Source organism: Paramisgurnus dabryanus, chromosome 1, assembly GCF_030506205.2.
Source record: "Paramisgurnus dabryanus chromosome 1, PD_genome_1.1, whole genome shotgun sequence".
Classification (NCBI taxonomy): Eukaryota; Metazoa; Chordata; class Actinopteri; order Cypriniformes; family Cobitidae; genus Paramisgurnus; species Paramisgurnus dabryanus.
Window position 1 is genome coordinate 6,519,742 of NC_133337.1, and position 25,423 is coordinate 6,545,164.

Genomic DNA, 25,423 nt, shown 5'->3' on the forward strand with positions numbered 1-25,423 from the left:
ACCATAATTCACCTATGTTGAAAGTGTGACGTTGAAACAACGTCGTGATTTCAACGTTGAAATTTTTTGCAAAACCGAAAGGTAATCCAACGTTGATTCAACGTTGGTACCTGACGTTGATTCAACGTTGAATCAACGTTGAAATGCCGACTGGGGAGATATCTGTATTCTGGTTGTGCAAAAAACATTGGCAGAGATTTTGGCCAGAGGCAAAGACTACAGCCAGTATTAGGAGCTACTTCCGCATGTTTTCTCCCCGCCCATAGGGGTTGGACTGCGAGTGCATTCGGAAAAGCCCGAATCAAAACGAGAGTCAGCCATCTTTAATCTTCGCTAAGCTAAGCTAGCCTGATCTTGCTTTGTGGAGAAAGCCGAGTAAACAAACCACGATGGCAGAGTGTAGTGTTGAAAACGAGATGGCAGAAGGGAATTTTGATGACCTGTTGCTCGAATCTGATGTTCGCGGTTACCTGTACGAGCCGCAATACAACGAGGAACAGTTACGGATGATCGAGGAACAAGAGGGGGCCGGTCTGGTGGTTTACGTGCTCTCGCTGTGCGCCTCGCTGTTGCTTGAATCTGATGGTCGTGGTACTTGTACGAGCCGCAATACAACGAGGATCAGTTACGGATGATTGAGGAACAAGAGGCTGCCACCACGGCTGCTGTAGCCGAGGTGGGGCCGGTGTTGTGTAAAATTCAGTCCCCATGAAAAACTGTCTCAATGGGCGGGGCATATATGCATATTCATGAGGTTGCTTTACCATGGGCGAGTACTGCGAGCGATTGCATGGAGTGGTCATTCATTGTGTTTCAGCTCTTGTTTGGTTAGTTCTATAAGGTAATAAAGCCGAATTGTCATACGTCCCATGTAGATCTAGGTAGCCTAATACCAAGAAGCCCTCAATATGGGATCATTCAGTGCATAAAAATGGATTTCAACCCCACCCCCAAACTAAAGCTTCCAAAATTACTAAATTTACTGTGACCTTCATGAAGTTTTCAAACAGTTTTATCATCGACATGCCATAATACACTAAATAGTATATTCTGGATTGTTGGTGAATAGCCATCATGTTCAAACAAGGCTGGTTTGGACTGGAATATTGGGAAGTAAGATGGTAAGTCCCTTGAGGGGGCCAAAATGACATCTGGAAGATATGTACTGTACGGTACCTAAAAGATGGGAAAAAGGAATCATGTCTTCTGAAATTTATTTACTTTCATGCAGGACAATACACTATAGCATGCTGCAAAAAAAGCAACACTGACTATTTAAATATGGGCATGAAATAAGAAAAAAATTAAGGTACAGTATGAATACTATCCTCTGACCTTAGTCTCAGGAGTCTATGAAGCATCATTATATGAATGATCTGTGAGGTGGACAGAACTATAATTCATATTCAAACATCAACTCTGGGATGCAATACTAGCATCTTCAAGCGAAATAAAGACAGAAACTATAGACTTACAAGTTTAATAAATGGGAGAGTTAAAGTCTTGTCAAAAATATGCTCATATATTATTATGTAACTTGTGTTAAATAAATTATTTAATGTTTTTTTGTCATTATGTGTCCATGCAGCACATTTGACAGATATCTGTTTTGTGTATTATTTTAACACACTAAATTTTGATAAAGTGCATTTTGCATAATAATTTGGAAAAGCATAATTTGCATATTTTTTAAGTATTAAAGTATCTTTTGACATTTTAAATATGTCAAATTATGTATTTAAATAGAATAACATGCACACTGTCATATAACTATTGAGATTAAAATACAATTTGTAAATTTACGGACTTTATTTTAAAAAACAAACAAAAATAGCATGTGCATAATAATTTGGACCATCCATCACTTTCAGAAAATCCAGATTAAGAACATTTTGCATGCTGGAGACTTGATTGCAGAAATAAATCTACACATAAGGTAGTGTCTGCTGACATATTGTATCGTCTTTACTAATTTTAACATTAAAAAAGTCATATATCTGGCACAGGGGTGCAATCCACTGCATCCATTGACAATAGGGAAAGCTGTAACACAAAATAATGCCTGTTTTACGGTTACTGCCCTAATGTAACACTATCTGTTCCTGTTACTTGCAGTCTTGTAGAAGTGATTTCAGTGCTAGACTGACATTTCTTAGATCACCTGAGAATCTGTACCTCTCAGTCAGATATTTCTCATGCCTTAATACTAGTCTACATATGTCCTTAATTGAAACCGCCTTTCAACTTCATCCGCCATTTCTTATATCAACATCTGCATTAATAAATGAATTCATCAAACCCCTGACAGCAGTCTTCATAATAACTAAAATAACAGTACGCATACTTAGATAAATTACAGTATATCTAGTATTTTAATGCAGGACCATGAAGTGACTCAAACACATTAATATCTAGTAGGATTGAAAGAGGAACTAGCTGATTAATCAGAAATGGTATAGTCTGCTATACCATGCTGTGGATGTTTTATGAGTCTGTGGTGTTTAGCATCATTTTTTATGCAGTGGTCTGTTGGGGAATTAGTATGAAGGTGGCAGACAGAAATAAACTGGACAAATTAATTAGAGGGGCTGGCTATGTACTTGGTCTGGAGCTGGACTCTGTAATACTGTCAAAACTTAATTCAATTCTAAACAATCCCTTTCACTCACTACACAGGGTGCTGGCCAACCAGTGAAGTACATTTAGTCAGAGACTGATCACTGCTTACTGAGCATTTTAGAAGGTCCTTTATACCTGTGGCCATTAGGCTGTATAATTCCTCTTTGTTAGTGCTGGGACAATTCACTATTGAAGTATTTACCCTTTTTTATATGGTTATAGTTTATTATTATTTTTTATTTCTTATCTATTAATTTTTTAATCATTGATGGGCATATAATTATGTTTTTATTTCTTTTCTTTTTTTCATTTCTATAATTGTAACATGAAAGCAATGTCCCCCTGGGATTAATAAAGTTCTTTGAATTGAATTAATCACTAGGATTAATCTTAGCCTGGTTGTTAGCCTGCTCTGGAGCAGGCTAGCTGCAAAGAGTAAATCTCCATAGTAACTTCATCTAGATTAATTTAGCCTTCCTTCATGCAACCGAGTCAGGTCTAAATTCAGCCATGATAACTGGAAAATCCCAGCTTAATCCCTTATCTTGCTTTTGTGCAATACCCCTCTGGTCTATATATATATATATATATATATATATATATATATATATATATATATATATATATATATATATACATATGGGTTGTGAAATAAAACATTTTAAATACACACAAAACTATTGAAGAAAATATCTACTTTGGGACTGATCAAATAATAACAGCCAATTTATTTAGTAACATGAATTTCATTAAACTTTCCTATCATGAATATTTTAATTTCAGTTCAGAATTATAACAAAAATAGTATAATAATAATAATAATAATACATTATAGAAAACAGGAAAATTATAAAACATAAAATGTATGGTTTTATTGCAATTTTTCATAAGATGTGTATAGTAAGCATAGTTACAACAGATAGTTTTAATTATTTATTATTATCGTGTTTTTAATAAAATATTAAAATAATGATTTGATTTTTATACTAAAAAATAAATGCTTTACTGTCCCAGGGCACCTACAATATTTGTACAAACGAATAGGAGGAGCTTAGAGACCAAAACGGTTTTGATAGGTTTAGAGTGTACCGCTTTCCGATCACGTGAGAGCGTACGGCCAATCACAGGCGGATGTTTACTCCTGGAGAAGCGTTGCTAACTGTACAGGGTGCAAATCCTTCTTTTCTGTAATGTAATTGTGCCATTAAAAAGTTTTATGACAAAAAACACAAATAACCCATTATGGTGAACAAAGGCCCTTTATGGAAAAGGGTGAAGTCTTACACCGGCCCCATTCCCCGGGCGAGGCACGGCCATCGGGCAATAGCCATCCGAGAGCTGCTGGTTGTGTTTGGAGGTGGAAACGAGGGGATAGCGACCAGCCTACATGTTTATAACACTGGTAGGACACTGGAATATAGTTATATCGATACCATTTAGTCCTAAAAATCTGCATACAGCATGCATTGCTAAAATGTACCACGAAATACATACACAACGTGCGTTATTTTTCACGTCTCCTTCATGGACTATAGTTAGCTTTTTTGTTTCAATTATATTTGTTTGCATTTCAGTGACGAGGCAATGGTTCCTGCCAGCAGTGCGAGGTGATATCCCACCTGGCTGTGCTGCCCATGGTTTTGCCTGTGAAGGCACACGAATCTTGGTGTTTGGGGGCATGGTTGAATTTGGCCAATATACAAACAGTCTGTATGAATTGCAGGTGAGTGTTTGCATTTCTCATGACAAATGCTATTATTGAATTGCATTTAAAATACACATTGAGTAAGTATACTAAACATACTTGTTTCATATGCTACCTACTTTATATTAAAATGATTGTATCACAGTACATGATATTTTTTGATAACCCTGGGTTCTGTCTCAGGCTAGTCGTTGGCTATGGAAGAAACTGAAGCCCCGCCCACCCAGGAACGGTCCACCTCCATGTCCACGGATTGGTCACAGCTTCAGTCTCCATGCCAACAAGTGCTACCTTTTAGGTGGAATGGCCAATGACAGTGAAGACCCAAATGGAAATGTACCACGGTAAGCATGTTGATTTGCTTGGTTTTAGTGCGAAAGGCATGACTGCATTTGCTCACACAAATTTCTATCGTTTCCGAAGTTACCTGGATGACTTTTATGAACTCGAGCTACAGGCCCAGTCCGGGGTGAAAGGCTGGAACATTCCAGAAACCAAAGGTGGAGGTCCATCAGCCAGAGAATCCCATAGCTCGGTGGTGTACACAGGCAGCAGCCCAAAGCTGTTTGTTTTCGGGGGCATGTGTGGTCACAGATTGAACGACCTGTGGCAGCTGGACATTGGTAAGTCCTATTATTATTTTCTTTTTTAGTGGGGCTGCATGTCCTGTATATTGTAATTGTTCTTTCTCACAAACTGTTTTTAGAAACTATGACCTGGACTTTACCTCCAACTAGAGGGGAACTTCCATTACCCAGAAGTCTGCACACCTCTAATGTGATTGGAAACAAGTAATTTTGTATTCCTACATCTACACTACCCTTATCCCCCCTTCTCAATTTCTTACAATAGTGAGACTTATGACAGGGTGAGGATGGATATTCAGATGTTACCTTGTCTTCTCCCACATCTTCTTATCCTCTTTCTCTGATGTTATAGGTTATATGTTTTTGGAGGTTGGGTTCCTGTTGAAGAAGCACAGGACATGCTCGCTAATGATGGAGTCAAATGGGTTTGCACAAACTCTCTTTGCATTCTAAACCTCGGTACGACTCGTCCCACTTTCTTCATGCAACCTGAGAAAATTTGAAATAATAAATAAATAATAGTTCATGCATAAGCCTTTAGATCCAAAGCTTTACTTATATTGAAATCATATAGCATTGAATGCAAAGTTTTTGTAGTAGCTCATAAATAAGCAATAGCTTCTTTTGCGATGTTTTGCTTACTTTAGACACGCTGACATGGCAAAACATGACTTCAGAAGAACATCACAATGAATCAGCTTTAGGTGTGCAGTTGTTGGAAGAGGAAGAAAGCAAAGCACCTTGTCCGAAAGCACGAGCCGGACACTGTGCGGCAACCGTCGGCTCTCGTCTGTACATCTGGAGCGGGCGAGATGGATACAGCAAGTGCAATAGCTTCCAGGTCTGCTGCAAAGATATGTGGTACCTGGAGACAGGTGAGAGATGGGACAACAAAGCTGATGTTTGTGAATAGAGTTTGCTGCTAAATAAACAGACTATAGTGTGTGCTGATTAGGAATGGGCATGATTAATCGACGATCGGTAATTGATCGTTAAGAATTTAGTCGATGACTTTAATTTGTTATTGATTAATCGAATACTTTTTTTTCTAATGCAGGTTGCGTTGCCTAGCGTAGCGTGTGTCTTGAAGCAATTAAATGAATTTCACTGTGTGGCAGCAATTCAACATTTTACCACCAGGGTGCAATATTTGACACCATACTCCGTTATCTGTGACCTTCCTTTTTGATTTCAAAAAAATAATCATGAAGAGGTCATGACTTTTTGGAACAAATTAAGTCTCTGTTTAAGGTTCCGCTGCTTTAGAGCACCGCATATTTAAGCGCATATATGTTCCGTTTGTCTAACTAAATGTAGTTTAACTGTTTGCCACAAGTTGATCTTGTAATAAAGGTCTCATGGAGGAAAACGCACTGTATTTTTGTATTCAACATTTTTGAATTATAAAAGTTAAATAATTATTTTTTATGATAAAAATATTAATGATTAATCGATAGTCGATCGTTAATTCTCCCGACGATCGACTAAAAAAATTTAATCGAATGCCCATCCCTAGTGCTGATGTTTTTTTTGTTTTGGGGGCAGAGAGGCCTTCCACTCCTGGTGCTGTGTTTCTTGTGAAGTCTACAATTAATATGCTACATGTTGCCTGGCGCCCCCTGCTTGCAGCCGAATGTTATTTGCTTCAAGTGCAGCCTGTCACTTCTCCTCATTCACCATCCACTAAAGCTCCTTCCACAAAGACTCCTCCACCAGATTCAGCAGATGGAAAGGAAGCTACACAAAAAGGTTGGCTTATTACTTTTCATGCATTTATAAATGCCTCATTTAATGCTGTTGTCATTTAATATAAAGGCAACATAAAAACTAGTCTCAGCCCTAGACGTTATGACCACACATCGGTGGCTAAAAGTCTGATGCATACGTATCTGAAAACACTTCAGCAGATTCGAAGTTGTCCTCTGATTAGTTCTAATTACACAGGATTTCTGGGAGACCCCTGTAGCCCAGAAACAACATAAAGCAGTCTGATCGAAGATCGTGTTTACATTGGTGACCGTATGCTTTAATCAAGATCAGATAAATGCTGCATTTTTTGAGGAATGCAATGTTTTAAAGTGTTTTATTTTGTTGTTATAAACTTTGAGACGTCTGTGAATGATGGTTGCACACCAGTCTGTTCTGTCTAAACATGACGTGGCACAAATCGAAACGTGATTGGTTACTTTATGTGTCAGTCATTTGGCCTCTTGGGCTGTCCTTGGCAATTAAAAACAGCCATGGTTCCCAGACCTTCATAGGTCTGGCTACACAAGACTGTATAAATACATGTGCCATAGACGTTCCTCATTAAGATGGACTCTCACTTGATTTCCCTTTCATCTTTTCAGATTCCCAGCCATTTAAAAACACTGGAAGTGGAGATTCCAAGGTTGCAGGAGAGAAAGACTCTTCATTACAGGTGTCATTTCTTCATGGTTTTAGTTGAATCAAAAAAAGAGAACAATTGTCTTATTTGCGTAGTAGAGTATAGCTAAGCAATCTTCTATCCTTCTTTTTTTTATTATTCAGGAAAAGCTTCAGAGGACAAAAGAAACTGGTGAAATCATCCAAGGAGACAAAAACAAAAAAGAAGCAAACCCTGCTTCTGATGTCCCAACTACAACACAGTCTGGTATTATATGATTGTTTATTCTCTTATATTAGGCTTTTGTTTTTGATACTGTGTTTCAAAGTACATGCATCTGGTCATGTTTTATGAGAAAAACTTACAATGTAAAAGGTGAATAGATTTTAACTTTAATTTCAAGCTTAACTCTTTCCCCGCCAGCGTTTAAAAAAAAGTTTCCAGCCAGTGCCAGCATTTTTTATGATTTTCACAAAAGTTTAATGCCTTCCAGAAAATGTTTAAATATATAAACATACAATATGTCAAATGAAAGAACAGATCCTCTAGCCTGGTCCAACCAGACTCTTGTACATTCATTTCATTTGTACAGAGAGTCTAGCCACGCTCCATTGCAAGGCGTTACTTCCGTTAAGGAGGGTCCTCTGTTGAAGTTTGGATCTGAACTATTTGGACAAAACTATTGGATCTGCCCAGAGTCACTCTGAATTTGCCATAACCAATCGCTAACGTTTGGTCGTGACGTATGTCATGCGCATAGGCTTAGCACCACTACGTTAGCCATCTCCTTCACCACTAACGGAGTGAGCTGGAAAGGAGGAGGAGGGCCATAACATCATGGCCACCAACAAAACTTAGTAAAGCTTGTTCTTGCTCCGGCTGTAAATTTTGGATATTTGGCAGCGTTGCCACAACGGACCTAATAGCATTGCTCGCATCTTTTCCCGCAGCCATTACTGAACTACAACTCAGTCTGGTGCACGACCTCAACGTCATCGTTCTTAGCCACCCCCCTCTGTTAGCTGATTGGACCTGCAAATTTTTGCCGGAGAAAGCGAAAACTCTACACAGCAGCCTAGACATTGTACTGAAGCTAAATGAAAATTAAGTGGAAGCATGTAGGAGGGCGGAGCCAGGCTACAGATCCTCTGCTTTCAAACAAAAACGTTTCATCCTACCTTTATTTGTTCTCTTTTTATCACCTGTCAAATATGGGTAGGTTTCTTCAAAAATACCAAATTTTGAGCAAAATAGTTCACCGAGAAGCTAGGCAAAATCGCATAGAAAATCGGAATCGATTTTCCTCGATTATGAACCAGATTTTGCCTAGCTTCTCGGTGAACTACGGGTCTGTGTAATAAATGCCGCTCCATCTGAAAGCAGCTGATGGCGATTTAATACTAATCACACACGCGCATGATAATCGCAGTCGATTTTTTGCACAGCCCTAACAGGGGTTAAAGCAAAAAGCTTTTGACTGAAAATGTTCCTCTGCCAAATCTAAAACCCCCATTCAATAAAAATAACAATGCATAATCTTTACTGTTTTAAAGTAAATATTGATTAATCTTTCTTACAAAGATACAGTAGTCAGTCAGGAGCAGTGAGTGATTTTCTATTCTTTTTACAGAGACTTAAACAGGTACTGGTTACTAGCATTTAAGACCTAACCAGTTGTTTACTATAATACCTTTGACATCTGTGTATTTGTCAGTTTAAGTTCATAAAGATGCAAACATGAACTCATTTTAGTATTAACGCACTTTCAAGCATTTTCAAGTTCAAAGCTGCAGTCCAGTTAAAACCAGTTAATCTTATTATCACACAGTAAAAAGATCACTTCAAGAATCAAAACAAGGCATTGAGTTTTATTGTAAAAACAGTGCAAACAAAAAAAGAAAGGCCATCTCGGCCTATTCTGTCCACATAAAGACAAATACTACACACTTTTCCAGCTTCATTTTGTAAAATTTACAACATACGTTAACATTCTCTTTATATTTGTTTTTTAAACAATGTGCTGCGCTGCCGCACATCAAAGTAAATGCATCAATTAATGGGAAGTGAATTATTGGTGGAAGTTGCCAGTTGGATGCCACCCCAGATACCCTTCTGGCTCCGCCACTGTGCACTGTGCTGAGGAAAGAGGCGTGTGCGTTAGATAGGCTATTGATAATTTGGAAAGTGCATTTGCATCTTGCTGCGACAGAATGAGTGGCATATCCTGTTAATTTAAGTACACGCATACGCACTTTGTGGTCACATACACTGTGAGCTTTAGACGCCTGTACCTCAATTGTGAGAAGATGATGCACCAGTTTTTAACGGACTTGTCGATGAGTGACACATCAGAACCTTCCTTCAAAAGCTTAATACGTAAACTCTTATTTTATAACAAGGCTAATACTCCTATGTACCCACTCCCACCCACAGCTGTTTTGGTGGAATGACTGAATAAAATTGAAACTAATGGCTGAGCCGGCAGAACAACAACACGCTACATTTCTTTTTCCCTCATTTTTTTCCAATCCATCGTAGTGACAGAAAACTTCGAAGCCCTGGTATACTCTTTTGCTTCTCTCTTATTGTTTATATTTTTTATTCACAGAGCCGGAGAATACAGAAGAGTCTGTGTGGTTTGATGTAGGTGTTTTAAAAACACTGTTTTGTGAGGTTACACACTACTTTCTGCCTTCTGAGTGTGGTGACATGGCATCTACCCTATCCAGTCAAAACTCGGCTGACAGTGAGGTCTGTTCACAATTGCGTTCCTTCACTAACAGACTTTGTGTTTTACATCACTAGCTCACCTTTATGGCCATGTTTCTCTCTTATAGTGGAAGCTGCCCGGTCCTTATAGCTTTGCAGGTCGTGTGAAGCAAGAATTGGCCTCAGGCGTCACATACAGGCTTAGGGTGGCTGGTCTAAACAGCTGTGGTCTGGGTGACTTCAGCCCAGTCAGTGAGTTTAAGACCTGCCAGCCTGGATTCCCAGGGGCACCATCTGCTGTCAGAATCACCAAGGTACAACAGTCGCCTACTATACATTACTTTGAAAACCATTTAGACACTGTCGTAATTTCTTCTCATCATCCTTTCTTAGGATACTGACTCCGTTCATATCACCTGGGAACCTCCCACCTCTCTGTCTGGAAAAATCCTGGAGTATTCCATGTACTTAGCTGTGAGAAAGAGTAAAGGAAACAATGCAGAGCGGCCCAGTGAGCTGGCCTTCATCCGAATCTATCGCGGTACAAAGACGTCATGTACAGTCAGCGAAGCCCATCTAAGCAACGCACACATCGACTGCTCAGCACGGCCGGCCGTCGTCTTCCGCATCGCTGCCAAGAATGAACAGGGCTACGGTCCGGCCACTCAGATCCGATGGCTGCAAGGCATGCGTGCATTTTATGTGATCTACATTGTATTTAAAGATGTTACTTACAGAAAGTCATTGCAGGCCACGATCATTTTTTACTGGCCTGGGAAGATTGGTTTTGGTTATGTCCTATTGTATTTTATTTAAATAATTAAACACAATACAGTCTTAACAGCTGAATCTTTCACCCTACAGATGTGAGTAAACTCAAATCCTCAGCGACGCAGCCAGACTCTGGTTCTCCATTGGCAGAGCCTGATACCACCTGCAAGTGAACTCTTACCCAAAATGGTTGTGCCTGACTCAACAGCAAAAACTTCAGCATTGTATTGCACTCTCAATAACCTTGAATGACTGAACCAGATCTTACCTCACGTCCAATTTGCCTGTCTGTGCATCATAACAAATGGACCTTCAATGTAAAATGTAAATTAACACTTTTTAAAAAAAATATTTTTAAAGTTCATTGTTGTACGTATTTTACTTTTGTCGTGGGATCAGTTTATTGTAGTCACGTATGACAGGCAGCACTGGTATATCTTTAAATCCCAAAATTGGTTTCTGCAATAAAATCTCAGAAGAAAAGTCACTTCCCCACATGTAAACATGCACATTGGAAATAACTCAAAATATACCAGTGTTAAAAAAGCCTAATTGGCAGTAGTTTAATCAAAAACATCCCCAATGCTGCCTGGACTTGTTATAAAATATAAAGCTTAACACGACACACTATACCATCATCATAGCTGGAAAATAACTTTTCCTATGCCTTAAAATTGTACATAATTACAACGTATGCTGAATGAGCAATGTGTATCCTTTATGGAGTTAAATATTTACTGTGTTAATTATACACAGCAACTTTCACAATGTATACTTCAATTCAAATGCTATAATCTATCTAAAAAGGACTTTCTAATATAGGTTACATTTGCCTTGTTCTTATACCATGCCACTATCTTAGAAAACTACAGCTGTAAATAATTTTAGGTAGCTACACTGATTAACACTTTGTGCCATTTTATAACAAAGCTTTTGTTTACCAAGCTTTCTATTCTGAATGCCATTTTAGCATAATTTGTGTGTTGTCATATTTTACCACGTTTTTCAGATGTTGTATTTGCCAGTTTGAATCCACCACTCACTTCAAACCCAGTTCGAAGTTGTCATTTTTTATTTTTATATGTTTGTTCCATAATGTTTTGCTCAAATACAGTGTGTTTATCACATTTTGTGTTCATCACTTTTTATCCGTTTGCCTGAATTTGCTTAGTAAAACACGGTTTAAATAAAAACATTGTTAAAATCAATGATAGCATGTAAAAATAAAATTGCGATCAAGTTTCCATATACCTTGCAGAATCTAGGAAATGTAAAAAAAAAAAAATTGTTGTAACACAGAATTTCCTTGAAAAAAAAAAAACCAGTTCAAAAGTTTACATACACCTGATTTTTGAGACTGCACTATGTTACCTACATAATCAATGACTGTTTCTTTGTTTTGGGCAGAATTAAATTAAAAACAAACCTTAATTTTCTAAATTCCTCTTTTTACAAAAATCTTCTGCATTTTCCAGAATCTGCGAAGTGTACTTTTGATCATAACTGTATTTAAACATTTCTTAAAATTCTTCAGTGTGTTTACGAAAACAAGATCTACTGTCATGTTTTAAAAATCTGTCACAACATCAAAACATGTTTATTAAAAAAAGATTCAGCATTTTAATGACAAATCACATGAGGTTCATAAAGACGTGTTTCAACCAGACATTATTTGAGAATATCCGTAATTCTCAACGTCAAAGATGTAAATTGTCCATCTGGCCTTCATGTTTTCCCACTGCCCCTTCCCAAACTCTAAAAATGATTAAATACAAGGAACAAATAATGACTCATAATTTAGTGTGGCCTGCACCAAATGACATTCAGCAAACCTACGAATACAAATTGGCCTGAATATAATACTGAATAAAATTACAAAGACATGTCTAACATGAATGTACAAATCAGGAACTCTGGCAACAGGCACTTTTCCCCCTGCTATGGTAACCAGGCACCTCTTGGTCTTCCAGCACTGACCTGAAAACTTTGCAAATGAGATTAGTTTGTATCTGGACAGGCCAATGGACAAGGTCCACTCTTTAAGTCATGTGAATTGTATCTGTTGAACACCAGGGATCTACAGCAGAAGAGAAAGAGACTTTTAAATAACCAGCATAATTAGCTTGCTTTTACCATTTGGAGCAGCAATGCAATGTTTTTCATTCATATCAATTTATATTTTCTTACCTGCTGGTAGGAGGTGGTGTACACCATCACATTCTGCTGCTGGCCATCTGCAGTGATCAATCCTGCTGGTAGCTGACCAGCTATACATCAAAAAGTGTAACAACACTTAACTTTTAATTTATGGTGGCAGGCCTCCCAAGTCTAATAGCTGTATGATCTATGCTTTCATAACATTACTTTTAACTTTAAATCTGAATGTGGAACTTGCCAAGAAGTTTCAAACTTTGAAACCCTTCACTTTCTTGCATGTAAATGGACAATTCTAAAAAGAAATATAGATGTTACACGAGTTTTCACTTACTGAAACTATCCTCCGTGAGCTCTTCTCCAAGGCCCTCTGCGCCTGTTACTGAAGTGATGCCCTTTTCACCCTTCATCGCCTTGAAAAAACAAAAAATGTTTGACTGATATTCGTGTGGTCACATGCAGATACTGTTTCTTTATAAATGTGATTTTGATCCATTGTGAACATGGTTTCATAAGTAAAGCTGATATGTTTCCTTCTAAGGCAAATTCTTTGTGGCCCCACATTTGAAGCGGTCAATAATGTTTTTAGACTTTGAATGAGTTTAACATATCACACAAATCTGTTTTACCGGCCAAAATACACTTGATTCAAGCTGTTACAAATAAGGCAAAAGTGTTATTTTGATGCATGAATAGGGAATAGTAAAACTTTACCTCTCTGAACTTCTGTAGATAGAGTTTAAGGGGCTCCACATACATATCAAACCCCAGCGTGGACATTGCAAACAGGATGTCCTCTCCATTTATGGTCTTGCGCTTCTCTTGATGGCATCGTTCGCTGGCTTCAGACGTGATAAAGCTGATAAACTCGCTCACACACTCCTGCACGCATTCCTTTGCATCTTTTGCAATCTAAATAAAATAAAAGAAAGATGGTATTTAGGTCTGTCTGGTACATGACACGATATATGGGTAACTATATAATTGCAGGTACATTTGATGTCCAAAGCCATTATATCTTTATGCTTTTTTCAAATTGATATATTATGCTTATATTATTTTGATAATTTGGTTATGAATCATGAGATCGTCCAGGCCACATCAATGTATTATTTTTCTGTCTTGTATAGCTAAAAATCATGATTTCATGTTGTCTGAATTAGTCACTGAGCTTAGGTAGAGTACTGTACCAGTGTTGACCGTCATGTATGTGCATGTGTTATTCTCTGTGAATGACTGCCAGTTCTTTTACACTGTTACTGTACCTTGGTAACAGAGTTTGACAGTAACAGAATTGACACTAATTCGGACAACAGGAAATTAAAATTTCACGTTAAAATAATTTTAAATAGCACCCATACACAACACCTAGAACTACCTTTCCAGTTTGCGGGATGGCATTCTTCATGATGCGAGCCACATTGGCAATAGGGAGGTAAATGTCTTGCTCTCTGAAGTGGTCTTTGCCTCCGTTTCCATCGTCATGATCATTGAAACTTTCATCTCCGTCATCTATACAAATGGGAAACGTGATAAGTGCATTACAGTAACTGTACACAAATTTGCTTCCTAGCCAAAACATTGGACTAGTTCAAAACAGGTTAATGACCTATGATGACCACATGTCTTTACCATCCTGTGTCTGTAAGACATATGTCCCTCCAGTCATAAACTCTCCTGCTATTCCTAACTGAGTAGCGTCCGTGGTCCCGCTGTCTCCGTCCATCTAACAACACAAAACAACCACATTTAATGTTGGAACGCATTTATGACCCAAAAATGACTTTAGTAAAGTGCTTTAGTTAAATGCTTATTGATGTATATTAAAAGGTAAACATAATATTAAATATTTTGTTAAATAATATCTAAAAACAAAAAGCATTCAAGTTGTGCATCTAAGTTAATTGAATACATTAAACTACTGCATCATAAGGCCTATAACGTTTATAAAAAAAGCTTAAATAATGGCAACTATGCAAATACGAAATAAATGTGTAAAAACATAGCCACGAATACATTTTAATAATAAATAATATAAATATAAGTTTTTTTTATATTAGATTATCTTTACACTGCCTATCTCTTGCAGTCTTTGTTGTAATGCTCACTTAGCAGGCTAGCACTACAGCTCATGCTAACAACAATACAGATATTTAACAGCAGAAAAAGTTCGTTTATGACTCATTTAAATACTACAATACCAAACTGTAATGCTGGACACTAAAATTTTATTTTGTAAATAAGCTTGCAACTTCTTTAATGTAGGGAATCTGCCTTCAGGGCCTCGCCTGTGTGTAGCCTCCATGTTTTCCCTCAAATTAGCCTCAAACATTAAATCCTTAAACATTTCCCACATTAAACGGCTCTTTCGGCCCTCTAACAACCTAAAACTGCCGGTAACGATAAATTCCACCCGTTTAACATAAGAAAACCGCTGAAGCGAATCATTTTGACCGTAACCTCAAGTACGAACCTTCTTCTTCTTCTTCTACTCAAGTTTAATGGCAGTTGGCAAACCAAACTTAAATGGTGCATTCCCGCCACCTACTGGATTGGAGTGTGGATAACGTTATGGTAGTAGTGACCTAAATCCTGTTAATTAAAAAAGTATCTTTTAAGAAATTAATTATTCCTTCATATACTTTAACCTGCTTTGGGCAATCACCTAATAATGCTTGCATAGACACAACGTTCATTTCCAACTCGCTTAAAGCTTGAAATAACTTACATCTTTCTCTTGCATAAGCCTCACATTTTAATAATACATGTTCAACTGTTTCCAAGTACGAACCTGACTGGTGCTTGCGCTGTAACTTGATTGGACGGAGACGTGCCCGCGCGAGAAAGTTTGTGCCCGCGCGTCTGCAAGCGTGCACGTTGAACACCAGGGGGCGCGATGTCCTGTAACAAAGGAATTATATTGGGAGATCAGTGTATGTATGTTGATAGTTTGCATTTATATTTAAAAGCCTTGTAAATCTTGTTATGTATTCAAATGTTTTAAAGCACTAAAATGTATTTTTATTTCCTCAAATGAAGTGTAGGTAGAAGCTAGAGATCATCCCACCCACACCTTAGTTTTAACATTGTTTAATTATCTTCCTAAATTCTAGGTTTATAATGACTATGTCTGAAAGATAAATACTAAATACGTTTAAAAACATAGCCATAGACCTTTCTCTAGCACCTTTGTACAATTATTGTTCTTCTGGTGTGTTTAGATTCACTCATTTTGGATGTTCGGATATTTGGACAATTAGCATATAAATACATTTTATTTAAATGAGTGGAAATGTACTTCCTTCCACTCCACACACTTCCCTTTTCCCTAATCTTGCCTAATTTTCCTATTAAAGCTCATTCATTATTACAGGCTATACATCTCAGGAGAAGATTGCTGGTTGCCTACTAGACTTTAAAGTTTTAGTTTGATTTGTGCAAAACACTTTGATACATTGCAAATAGGTTTACATTTACAAATCATTTGTGTAAATGTTACTAGAAAATGTGGTCATTTTCATTTAGTTCATCTTGCAGGGATCTCCAATTTTTTTCCTGGAAGACCAAACCTGAAGAACTTTTTTTACCACAACCCATACCAGTTGGAACTATTTGTTTACAGCAATTAAATATTAAAATATAATTACAATGAAACAACACATCACTGGCCTAAATGCACAAAAAAAGAATAGTGTTTCAGTACTTATGGCACTGCAATTTCCTCAAGTGACATTAAAGTATATATATAAAAAATTACTGTCAAAAAGTATAACACTTTTCACCCAACGCACGCAACACTTTTCGTCATGGCTGTATATACTGTCTCTAAACTGGCACAAAGTCACATTTGCATCCATCATCTAGAAAACAATGCTGGCAAAAACACTGCATTTAGCCAACTTTGTATGTAGTAATTTGGCTTTTGTGTGATCATTCAGCTGTACATTAAAAAACTCCTCACAGTCTTATAAGACATCAACAGCATGACCTTGTAAATCTTGACTAATTCCCTGAATACTTCCTCTTGGGAATGGACACCTCAAAACTACTTTTAATTAGTCAGTCCAGCATGCAAAACCTCTCATGAATTTTAAACATTTGTGCCTCACTCAGCACTGAATGCTGCAGACCATGAATACTTAATTAAATTAGATAGCTTATTGAGAAGATAATGTTGCGGGACTTTATATCTATAAAAACGGTGGCTTAATTTTCAATTGAATTCATGCAATTACCACAAACTATTGGCACATACCAAAGCTAATAAAGTGTAGAAACAACCATGCATTGTTCATTCATCTCAGTAATAATAACATTGTTTTTCATTACATCTATTATCTCTGTTCCGAAAACAAATGCAATTTCTTTGAGTGATTTGCTACCCATGTGATTCTCTTTGTGTGAAAACAGGTTACATTTAGCCATGTTTGTTTTGTTTCTTAGTAAGTTTTAATTTTATATGTTCTTTTGCAATAAAAAATACATGACTAACCCCAAGCAATATTCATTTAAATTATATTTTTAAATATTTTTTTACCTTCCTATACAGCAAAAATAACCAGATTTGATCGCAGTAATTTATTTTTTTAGCTAGCAATCCCATCCTTAATGAGTTTTTTATTTGGTTCTTTATTTATATTACCAATTAAATTTTGTAATAAAAATGACCATGTTTACCACATTTGCACCAAAATACTATATATTATAGTATTAAATTATTGTTAATACAATAACTATGGTAATTTGGCATTAGCATTATTATTAAATAAATACAAATACATGAAAGAAACTTTATTCAAAATTTGAGCTAATTTATGCCTTGTAAAATTTTTGTTATATTGAAATAAACTATAGGGACAATATCAAATTTTGGAGTATTCTGAACATGGATTTTATCTGGCAATACAGTTCTCATATAAAATAACAGTCACTACATGCCACACACTTATTGATAGAGTAGACAGTAGTTGCCCTTAGCCTAAGGGCAGAGCACAATTTGCCATACTATATATAAAGTGCACTGACGCGCTCACACACATCTCGGCAAGTGGGCGGAGCTTTTACCGCTGTAGTCTCCAGTAGTGTAGTGTGCGGGGGAAGCTAGTGCACTCCAGGGAGCTACGCTAAACTCGTTGAGACACGGACGCTGGCGGCAGCACCAAGAGACACCATCAGTATCAAAACACACAAACCCGCGGTACGGGGCTCGGCAGCCAGCCTCTGTCCCTCCGTCTTTCCGTGCCCAGCCATGAAACAGACCTTACTGGACCTCATGAGGATGAGTAGGATCTGCCGGATGGTGCTGGCCACTTGTTTAGGATCCTTTATTCTTGTCATCTTCTACTTCCAAAGTATGTTTCAACCAGGTAGGACTCCGTGGAGCTTTAATCGGTTTGAGATGCTCTTTTGTCTTTGACATGCTGTTGACCGCGGTTTCGGTGTGGAAGAATGTGATTAATAATCAATGAGGTCTTTGAGAAGCGCATCAATTAACAGCAGGGAGAGTGAATGATTCACACACTCACACCTAAGCTGCTCCAGTTGTCTCTAGTATATACAATGTCGTTTAGTTTATTGTCCCCAAATACACGATTTGGGTTTAGCAAGGGTCTATTGTACAGTAGCTTTGTGTTTAGGGGGGTGGCATTGTCTCGTGTTGTCTCCGGTGGCCGGTACAGAGTCACTGTGATGTTAGCCAACATTCTTGTACAAACATCAATAAAAACGTGCACTGACAGCATACTGTTTCTGAATAATAACTACATTGATCTGAAATTCGTTTAAAGTTTGAATCGGATAGACAATAATATAATCGTGCCATTCAATAATGGCTGAATATATGGTGCATAGCGCATTATTTGTGTATTGTGTAACCTATACAATAATCTGCTTTTAAAAAGCATAATCATTTATAACGCTGTGGTGGTACTCTATCTATCCATCCATCCATCCATCCATCCATCTATCTATCATACACTTTACATTTTGCCTCTTTAGATCGTGCTTAGATGTGCCTCTGAAACGCCACACGCGTCGCGTATGTAACAGATGTGGAGAAATTGTAGCGCAATAGACTGATGAAAGGATGATGTAGGATGTGTAATATTCCCCATGCGTAAGTCTTCTGTCATGCTGCCCACCGTTTTGCTTTATCCTAACCAAAGCATGTTCCCTGGTTTTATGGGGAATGTCCATGCGCTACGGATGAGAGCTCATGATGACACACACAAATGAAACCCGTGTAGAAGTTAGTGGAGGTTCCCAGCAGTCCTCTCGCTGGAATGCACGTGTCACTCCTATCGGACGCGATTTGACGTGCCGACGCATCTGACCTGTTGCGTGCGTACAAACAAAAATTGTGATGAACGTACAACATACCACGAAGAGAGAATTAAAGTCGTGCGTGACAGGTCCTACTTAAACTCACTTTTAGCTGGAGTCGGATGACAACAAACCAAAAGTTCTATCATTTGACCGAAACTACGTTCCAATGCTCGATATTAATGCGCGACGAACTAACATTCGACGTTGCTTGGCAACCGCTAACAGGCTGCACTTTGCAAATGAACTATAGTATTTGGCGGAATAATTGCTTATGGTAATAATTAACATCAACAGCTGCATTTATTGATCTTTGGCTGCTATAACTCCTTGCTATATCACTGTAACCAGCTTCTAATTGTTTGGCAGTGTTTCCCATCTAGGGCCAGAGCCCATTAGAACAAGTGGCATGGCATCTTACGCACAGAAGCCACTGGCACGTGCCACTATGTTTAGTGGCACTTCCGGTTTCCATTGGCTCGTACCAGTGGCTCGTCGAGTGGCACTTCCGGTGTCCAGTGGCTAATGCCACTTTTTAGTGGCTCGTCGAGTGGCACTTCCGATGGCCAGTGGCTCATACCACTCCGTTTGGTTGCTTGTACACTGACACATGTCAGTAAAACTTAGGTCTGTTTGATTGAGGCATGTGGCACTGATAGTCACCGATCGATCATTACAGATTCGAGCGTAACTTACGCGTGCTGCTGCTATGTTCATTTAATTGTGACACAATGATTTTGTGTGTCCTTTCTGACTCTGATGTTTCAGGTAACCGAATGCGTAAATTGAGTCGAGAGATAAATATATCATATTGACGCTCATTCATAAAGGAATTGTATGATCACAATATTTAAAATGGAAATGCATAATATGCAAAGTGTTTTCATTTAATAAAGCACAGTATTTGTCTGAGCCATGGTCGTGTGAACATTGTGCCTTTTCTTAATATTTAATCAGTTTTTGTAAATCTTTTTTTTAAAGTAGTATGCCTAATTTAATTGAGTCTACTAGATACCCTTTAAATGAAAGACGAGATCGAAGAAAAAACTGACTCCTCCTTAAAGCATACTGTCGGCAACATTTAGATCCAATGAAATGCATAGAATAAAGGAAAAAACTGTGTTTGATTTAATCGTTTGTAAAGTGTATTGCTAAGTGCTTTGTAAATCTGTTTTGCTTTGAAATAATCCAACAATTTATTTAAAATAATTACCATCTCATAAATGTTGTGAAATAATAATTTGTTCAAACCCTTATTTCTTATAGACAACAATCTATATAGACTATATAAAATGTAATTTTGAAGGGCACGTGACGTATCTGCACTGTCAACATCGTGTAAATATCAAGTTGTAAAAAAAAAAATATCAAGTTGTAAAATATGTAATAGGACATTGTTTTTAAACATAAACATGGTTAGACTGACACCTACTGTTTTGGCGTGCATGTGTGTAAATGCGGTACTTTGCAGAAAAAAAATATTATAATATTCTGCGAGATTCTTATAAATGACACTTTTTATTAAATACAACACATTGGCACTGTTTACAAATAAAAACATGGCACTCACAGACTACATTTTCACAAATAATACAATTAGAAAATTTATATTTAAAACTATTATACAATATACAATATAGCTCAGACAAATGTTGTGCTTTATTAAATATATAAAATATTTGCCTTCCCATTTTAAATATTTACATTTTTAATACTTAATTTTTGAATTATGATCATACGATCATCAAAATGTCCTTTTTAGCTCTCGATGCATTTCAAACATTCGGTTACCGGAAACACCAGACAGTCAAAAAGGACACACAAAATCATTGTGTCACAATTGAATGAACATAGCAGCAGCACGCGTAAGTTACTCTCGGTTCTGTAATGATCGATCGGTGAATATCAGTGTCACATGCCTCAATCCAACAGACCTAAGTTTTACTGACATGTGTCAGTAGACAAGCCACAAACGGAATGGTATGAGCCACTGGACATCGGAAGTGCCACTCGACGAGCCACCACTAAACAGTGACATGAGCCACTGGACACCGGAAGTGCCACTCAACGAGCCACTGGTACGAGCCAATTGAAACCGGAAGTGCCACAAAACGTAGTGGCACGTGCCACTGGCTTCTGTGCGTAAGATGCCATGCCACTTAATGTTAAAACCCCTTCTCCCATTAGGGGAGCTCAAGAGGATCTAAAAATTTTTTAAACGAAACAAAACAAGCATTAAATATACTAAAATAACTTGAAATCAAGATGTTTTGTTATATAATAAATATAATTTTTTTTAGTAATGCCAAGCTTTAGGAAGAAATTGTGAGTGGTGAGGCCTTCAAATAGTGCTGTGATGGACAACAGGGGTGCCTTGTAGATATAAAGCTCGAGTTTCATTGTTGTATGGTTTACTGATAAAGTTGTTTATGAAAACATCTGTGCCAAGACTGCATCACACATCCTTTTAAAGGCACAAAAGAGGATGTTTTTCGTTGACTGAGAATCCAAAAACGGTTACTGAGTTTTTTAAATGAGCGCATGTGTAAGAACAGCCTCCCTCCTTCACGGCTCATTTCTAGGGAACGCCTTCCAAAACTAGTGCACGAATATTTGAACACAAGTGTTTGTTTACCATTGGCATGCTGTGTCGCGTCAGTGAATTCATTATGTGAAATGATTTGATAATAAACAAATTAGGGCTGGGACAACGCGTCGACGCAAAAAATACGTCGACGCAAAATATGCGCGTCGATTCGTCAGACCCAAAAAAGCGGCGCAGTAGTAGCAACGCGAGTTGCTTCAGTCCACGCCGGTTTCACACAGCAAGGGTGAGCAGTGGCTGCGGCCGCGCGGCGCGTGGTTTTCTCAGCGCCCATGTTAACAAGCATGCACCCCGCTGCATAAGCAGCGCGAGCTCGCGGCTCGAAACGGATATAAACGGAGGTCGGAGCCAGCCGCAAATACTTGGGCGGCTCTGTAGCAACAGTGCTGCAATCGTATCTGCGTGGTTCTGCTGCGCTGCTCACGCTCAATTAAAGTGAAAGTGCTTTGTTTATGGTTTAAATGCTCGTGGATTTACGCGAAAAAGTGTCATTTTACCATTAAATCATGAATGTGATGCCAAGTGTGTTTTAAACAGTCATTTGAGCAATTTAACAGAAAGCAATGAAATATGTCACTGTTGCCAGAAGACTGCGCTTTCATTCACTCTCTGTCCAGCAGTAAATGAGTCCTAATCTATTTGAACAAACTTAAGAGAAAGAGATTTAATAATATATGTGCTTCTTAAGTCTATAATAAGTCTATCTTAAGTTTATATCTGTCATTAAATGGACTAGAACAGCACGAAAACAATGTGGATTAAACAAATCTAGTTATAAAAATTACACAGACCATCAAAAGGCACACTGAAGAGGTTTTGCTCATAAATGCATGTAAAATAAAGTAATTTGAACTTGAGATTTTTATACGGTTACTTAACTGCACAGTATGCACTGCAAATGCTTTACTGAATGCTACCTCTGTCTAAGAATGCATTATTTTGCACTTGTATAGTCTTTTTTTATTTTGAAATTTTAAGAGCAATAAAGATATATTGAAATGTTTACATTCAGATATGTAAATCAACATGTATAACTTGCTATTAGTTAATTAATGGGGAGATAATCGAGAATCGAATCGAAGTCGAATCGGACTGACAAAATGAATCGTTAGATTAATCGATGCATCGAAAAAAGAATCGCTAGATTAATCGTTAAAAAAATAATCGTTTATCCCAGCCCTAAAACAAATAAGACGTTAAAACGTTAGGTCAGTTGACGCTACTCCCATTTCAACTAGCATGTAGCAGACTGGTCACTGCCTTACAACTACAGTACAAGAACAACGTCAATATACTTGAATAACAGTACAACAATAATTATTCCCCAAAGAAAGAATAATCACTGTTACCTGTCGGGAAGAATTTTGCGAACTGCGCGTCTGTCTTGACACCTCTCTGTTCCTTCATTGCTCTCCAGCGTTGAAATGTTTCTCCAATAACGACTCTGTTTACATTACGTTCTTCTGACAATTTTCTCCTATTCCCAGCGGCTTAAAAAAGTCTTTCTTTTGCGTCCTCCTTCGAGTTTCTTCTCTACCGTGGTGCAAATTCGAGGAGGAAAGCAGGATCGACAATGAAAACAAACCAAAACTTAAGACGGAGTTTCATGCACTATGCGCATGCGTCGCCTGTGTAAAGTTACTGGAGCGCGCACGTCTCTCACAAGGATTGTAATGGCAGTGATTGACAAGCCAGAGGGCCAATCACGTATGCGATGACCGCATGAGCAATTGGCTGATGTTTTTAAGGCCCTATCTTGTGCACAGATGACGTTTATTAATATTATTACTTTCAGTGCAGCTAATAAATAGTCTTTTATCATTTAGTAAAGACAGTTTCAAGAAATATTGCAAAAATGTATAAAACAAACATCCTCTTTTGCACCTTTAAACAATGTCTTCCTACACCATTGACAGGTGTTTCAGTTTTCTCATTTGTTTTTGTGTATGCTTGCATGCCCTTGCTCTTTTTTCCACGTGTGTTCGACCTGATCTGTGCACTCTAGCCTACAAACAAACCCTCCCGAATGCACTGGTACAGAACACTCACATTAGAAAGTGCCTTAGCAACTGTAACAGCCAGAGAAGATTGACATGTCTGACCTCTTTTTGTTACCGTGTTTATGAAGAATGAGAAAACCAGATTTGATTTTTCAGAGGAGACCTCAACAAATGTCTCACACTGGCTTAGATTTTGCCAAGATAGTAAAGTTTATAATCAAAAGTAGTGATAGACCGATATATCGATATTTTTATCGATATATATTACCGTTTTTTCCGACATTATTTACAGACAGGGTGCTGGAAGCCGCAAGTGATTGCAGGTCATGTGACTAAAAACAAACAACCTTTCCATGACAACATCAAAAGATGGTTCCATAGCACCCTCACCTGTTTTTACTATTTGTTAAATATAGTTTTTTTTAAGTTCAATAAATGTTACTTCTTTAAAATTGAGACTTGTAACATTTGGCATAATCATTGTGTCATTTTTATGATGTAAATTGAGTGAGCAAAAGCAGTATCGTCTCCAAATATCGTCTCAAGAAAATCGGCAGCCTGTATTGGTCATCGGTCAAGGCTGATGAAACAAAAATCGGCATCGGCACTGAAAAATCCATATCGGTCGATCCCTAATCAAAAGTCTGATACAGTATGTACTCAACTTCTTTTAAGATGAAATTATCTGAACTATACTGTTAATTAATTGTATAGGTATGTAGGTGTACTGGTTGGTGAACATTGTCTTGATTCAATCTATTTTTATATCTCCTAAATGACCTTTATGAAAAACATCTACTGTAAGACAAAGCATCCAAATTCCTAAGTCATACATGCACATTGTCATGTCATTTGCACAGGAGTGGAAAGTAAAGGATATATATAGAAAAGAGAAAGAGAGAGAGGAAAATAGGAGGGGAAAGTAACCAAAATGAGTTGTTCTGAGAGAAAAGACATATGGAAGGTCTGTGGGAAACTCAACATTCCTTAAGAATTGAAATGAAGACCCAGAAGAGCAGACCAAAGAATCAGACAAGATCCTCTTACTCTCTTTGCCCGCCTTCCTTTTCCTTTCTTCTTTATATTCCAAGAACGTTGAGAAAGGCCTGGCATTTGATCTCTATGACTGATAAAGGTCTGGCCAACCAGAAAAGTAATGACATCCCAAAGATCAAATCAGATGTGTAGGCGAGTGTCTGCTTCCCAGTTCTGAGCTCATTGTTATTTTTTTTGTTTTGTTTTGAGAGTGCATATGCAGGATATCCTGTTTGTTTGATCTCAGTAGGCCTGTTGTTTTCTATGCTCTCCCATTTAGTTTACACACACCCACATGCTCAATCTGGACAGTGTGATTTATCACTTTAGTTATTTTTACACTAAAATAATTTTAACAATAATGTCATTTATTATATCATAAATTTAAAGAGATTAGTGTTTTATTTGTGAGAATTTGTCCTTTTCTTGTTTAGCTTATGGCTGTGCCAACTGGAACGTAGTTATGGGAATAGCTTGTGCCACCCGACAATTTGGTTGATACACATCTGCTTAAACGAATTAAATTTTGCGACTGACAAACACACGAAC

The 25,423-nt window shown here is 37.7% G+C and overlaps 3 protein-coding genes across 7 annotated transcripts in view; 2 read left to right on the forward strand and 1 right to left on the reverse strand.

Annotated features, from left to right (window-relative positions):
- Positions 1 to 3,725: 3,725 nt before the first annotated feature.
- hcfc2 (host cell factor C2) lies at positions 3,726 to 11,706 on the forward strand. Of its 2 annotated transcripts, none has more exons than XM_065265736.2 (14): positions 3,726 to 4,021; positions 4,194 to 4,342; positions 4,508 to 4,668; positions 4,748 to 4,947; positions 5,031 to 5,115; positions 5,264 to 5,370; positions 5,559 to 5,786; positions 6,541 to 6,660; positions 7,263 to 7,333; positions 7,444 to 7,546; positions 9,888 to 10,030; positions 10,117 to 10,302; positions 10,382 to 10,673; positions 10,853 to 11,706. In XM_065265736.2, exons 1-14 carry the CDS (start codon positions 3,862 to 3,864, stop codon positions 10,930 to 10,932), a joined length of 2,085 nt encoding a protein of 694 aa, XP_065121808.1. In that variant the 5' UTR covers positions 3,726 to 3,861; the 3' UTR covers positions 10,933 to 11,706. The 2 variants fall into 2 exon arrangements, with proteins under 2 accessions (XP_065121808.1, XP_065121807.1); XM_065265735.2 differs by having other exon boundaries at positions 3,727 to 4,021; positions 6,457 to 6,660.
- A 634-nt stretch (positions 11,707 to 12,340) lies between these two features.
- nfyba (nuclear transcription factor Y, beta a) lies at positions 12,341 to 24,967 on the reverse strand. 3 transcript variants are annotated; one of them, XM_065255258.2, is made up of 7 exons: positions 24,887 to 24,967; positions 14,546 to 14,639; positions 14,292 to 14,425; positions 13,628 to 13,825; positions 13,248 to 13,326; positions 12,947 to 13,026; positions 12,341 to 12,836 (listed from the first exon to the last, which is right to left on the reverse strand). In XM_065255258.2, the coding sequence occupies exons 1-7, from the start codon at positions 24,950 to 24,952 to the stop codon at positions 12,804 to 12,806; spliced, it is 684 nt and encodes a 227-aa protein (XP_065111330.2). In that variant the 5' UTR covers positions 24,953 to 24,967; the 3' UTR covers positions 12,341 to 12,803. The 3 variants fall into 3 exon arrangements, with proteins under 3 accessions (XP_065111330.2, XP_073671949.1, XP_065111329.2); XM_073815848.1 differs by lacking the exon at positions 24,887 to 24,967 and adding an exon at positions 15,705 to 15,814; XM_065255257.2 differs by lacking the exon at positions 24,887 to 24,967 and adding an exon at positions 15,120 to 15,359.
- chst11 (carbohydrate (chondroitin 4) sulfotransferase 11) overlaps positions 17,960 to 25,423 on the forward strand; it is a 90,185-nt gene continuing 82,721 nt past the window's right edge. Inside the window, exon 1 of one of the 2 annotated variants that reach the window (XM_065255256.2) lies at positions 17,960 to 18,264. In XM_065255256.2, the coding sequence (XP_065111328.2) occupies positions 18,162 to 18,264 (103 nt within the window). In that variant the 5' untranslated portion in view covers positions 17,960 to 18,161. Of the gene's footprint in view, positions 18,280 to 25,423 lie in introns of both variants that reach the window. The other variant, XM_065255255.2, reaches the window with a different exon arrangement.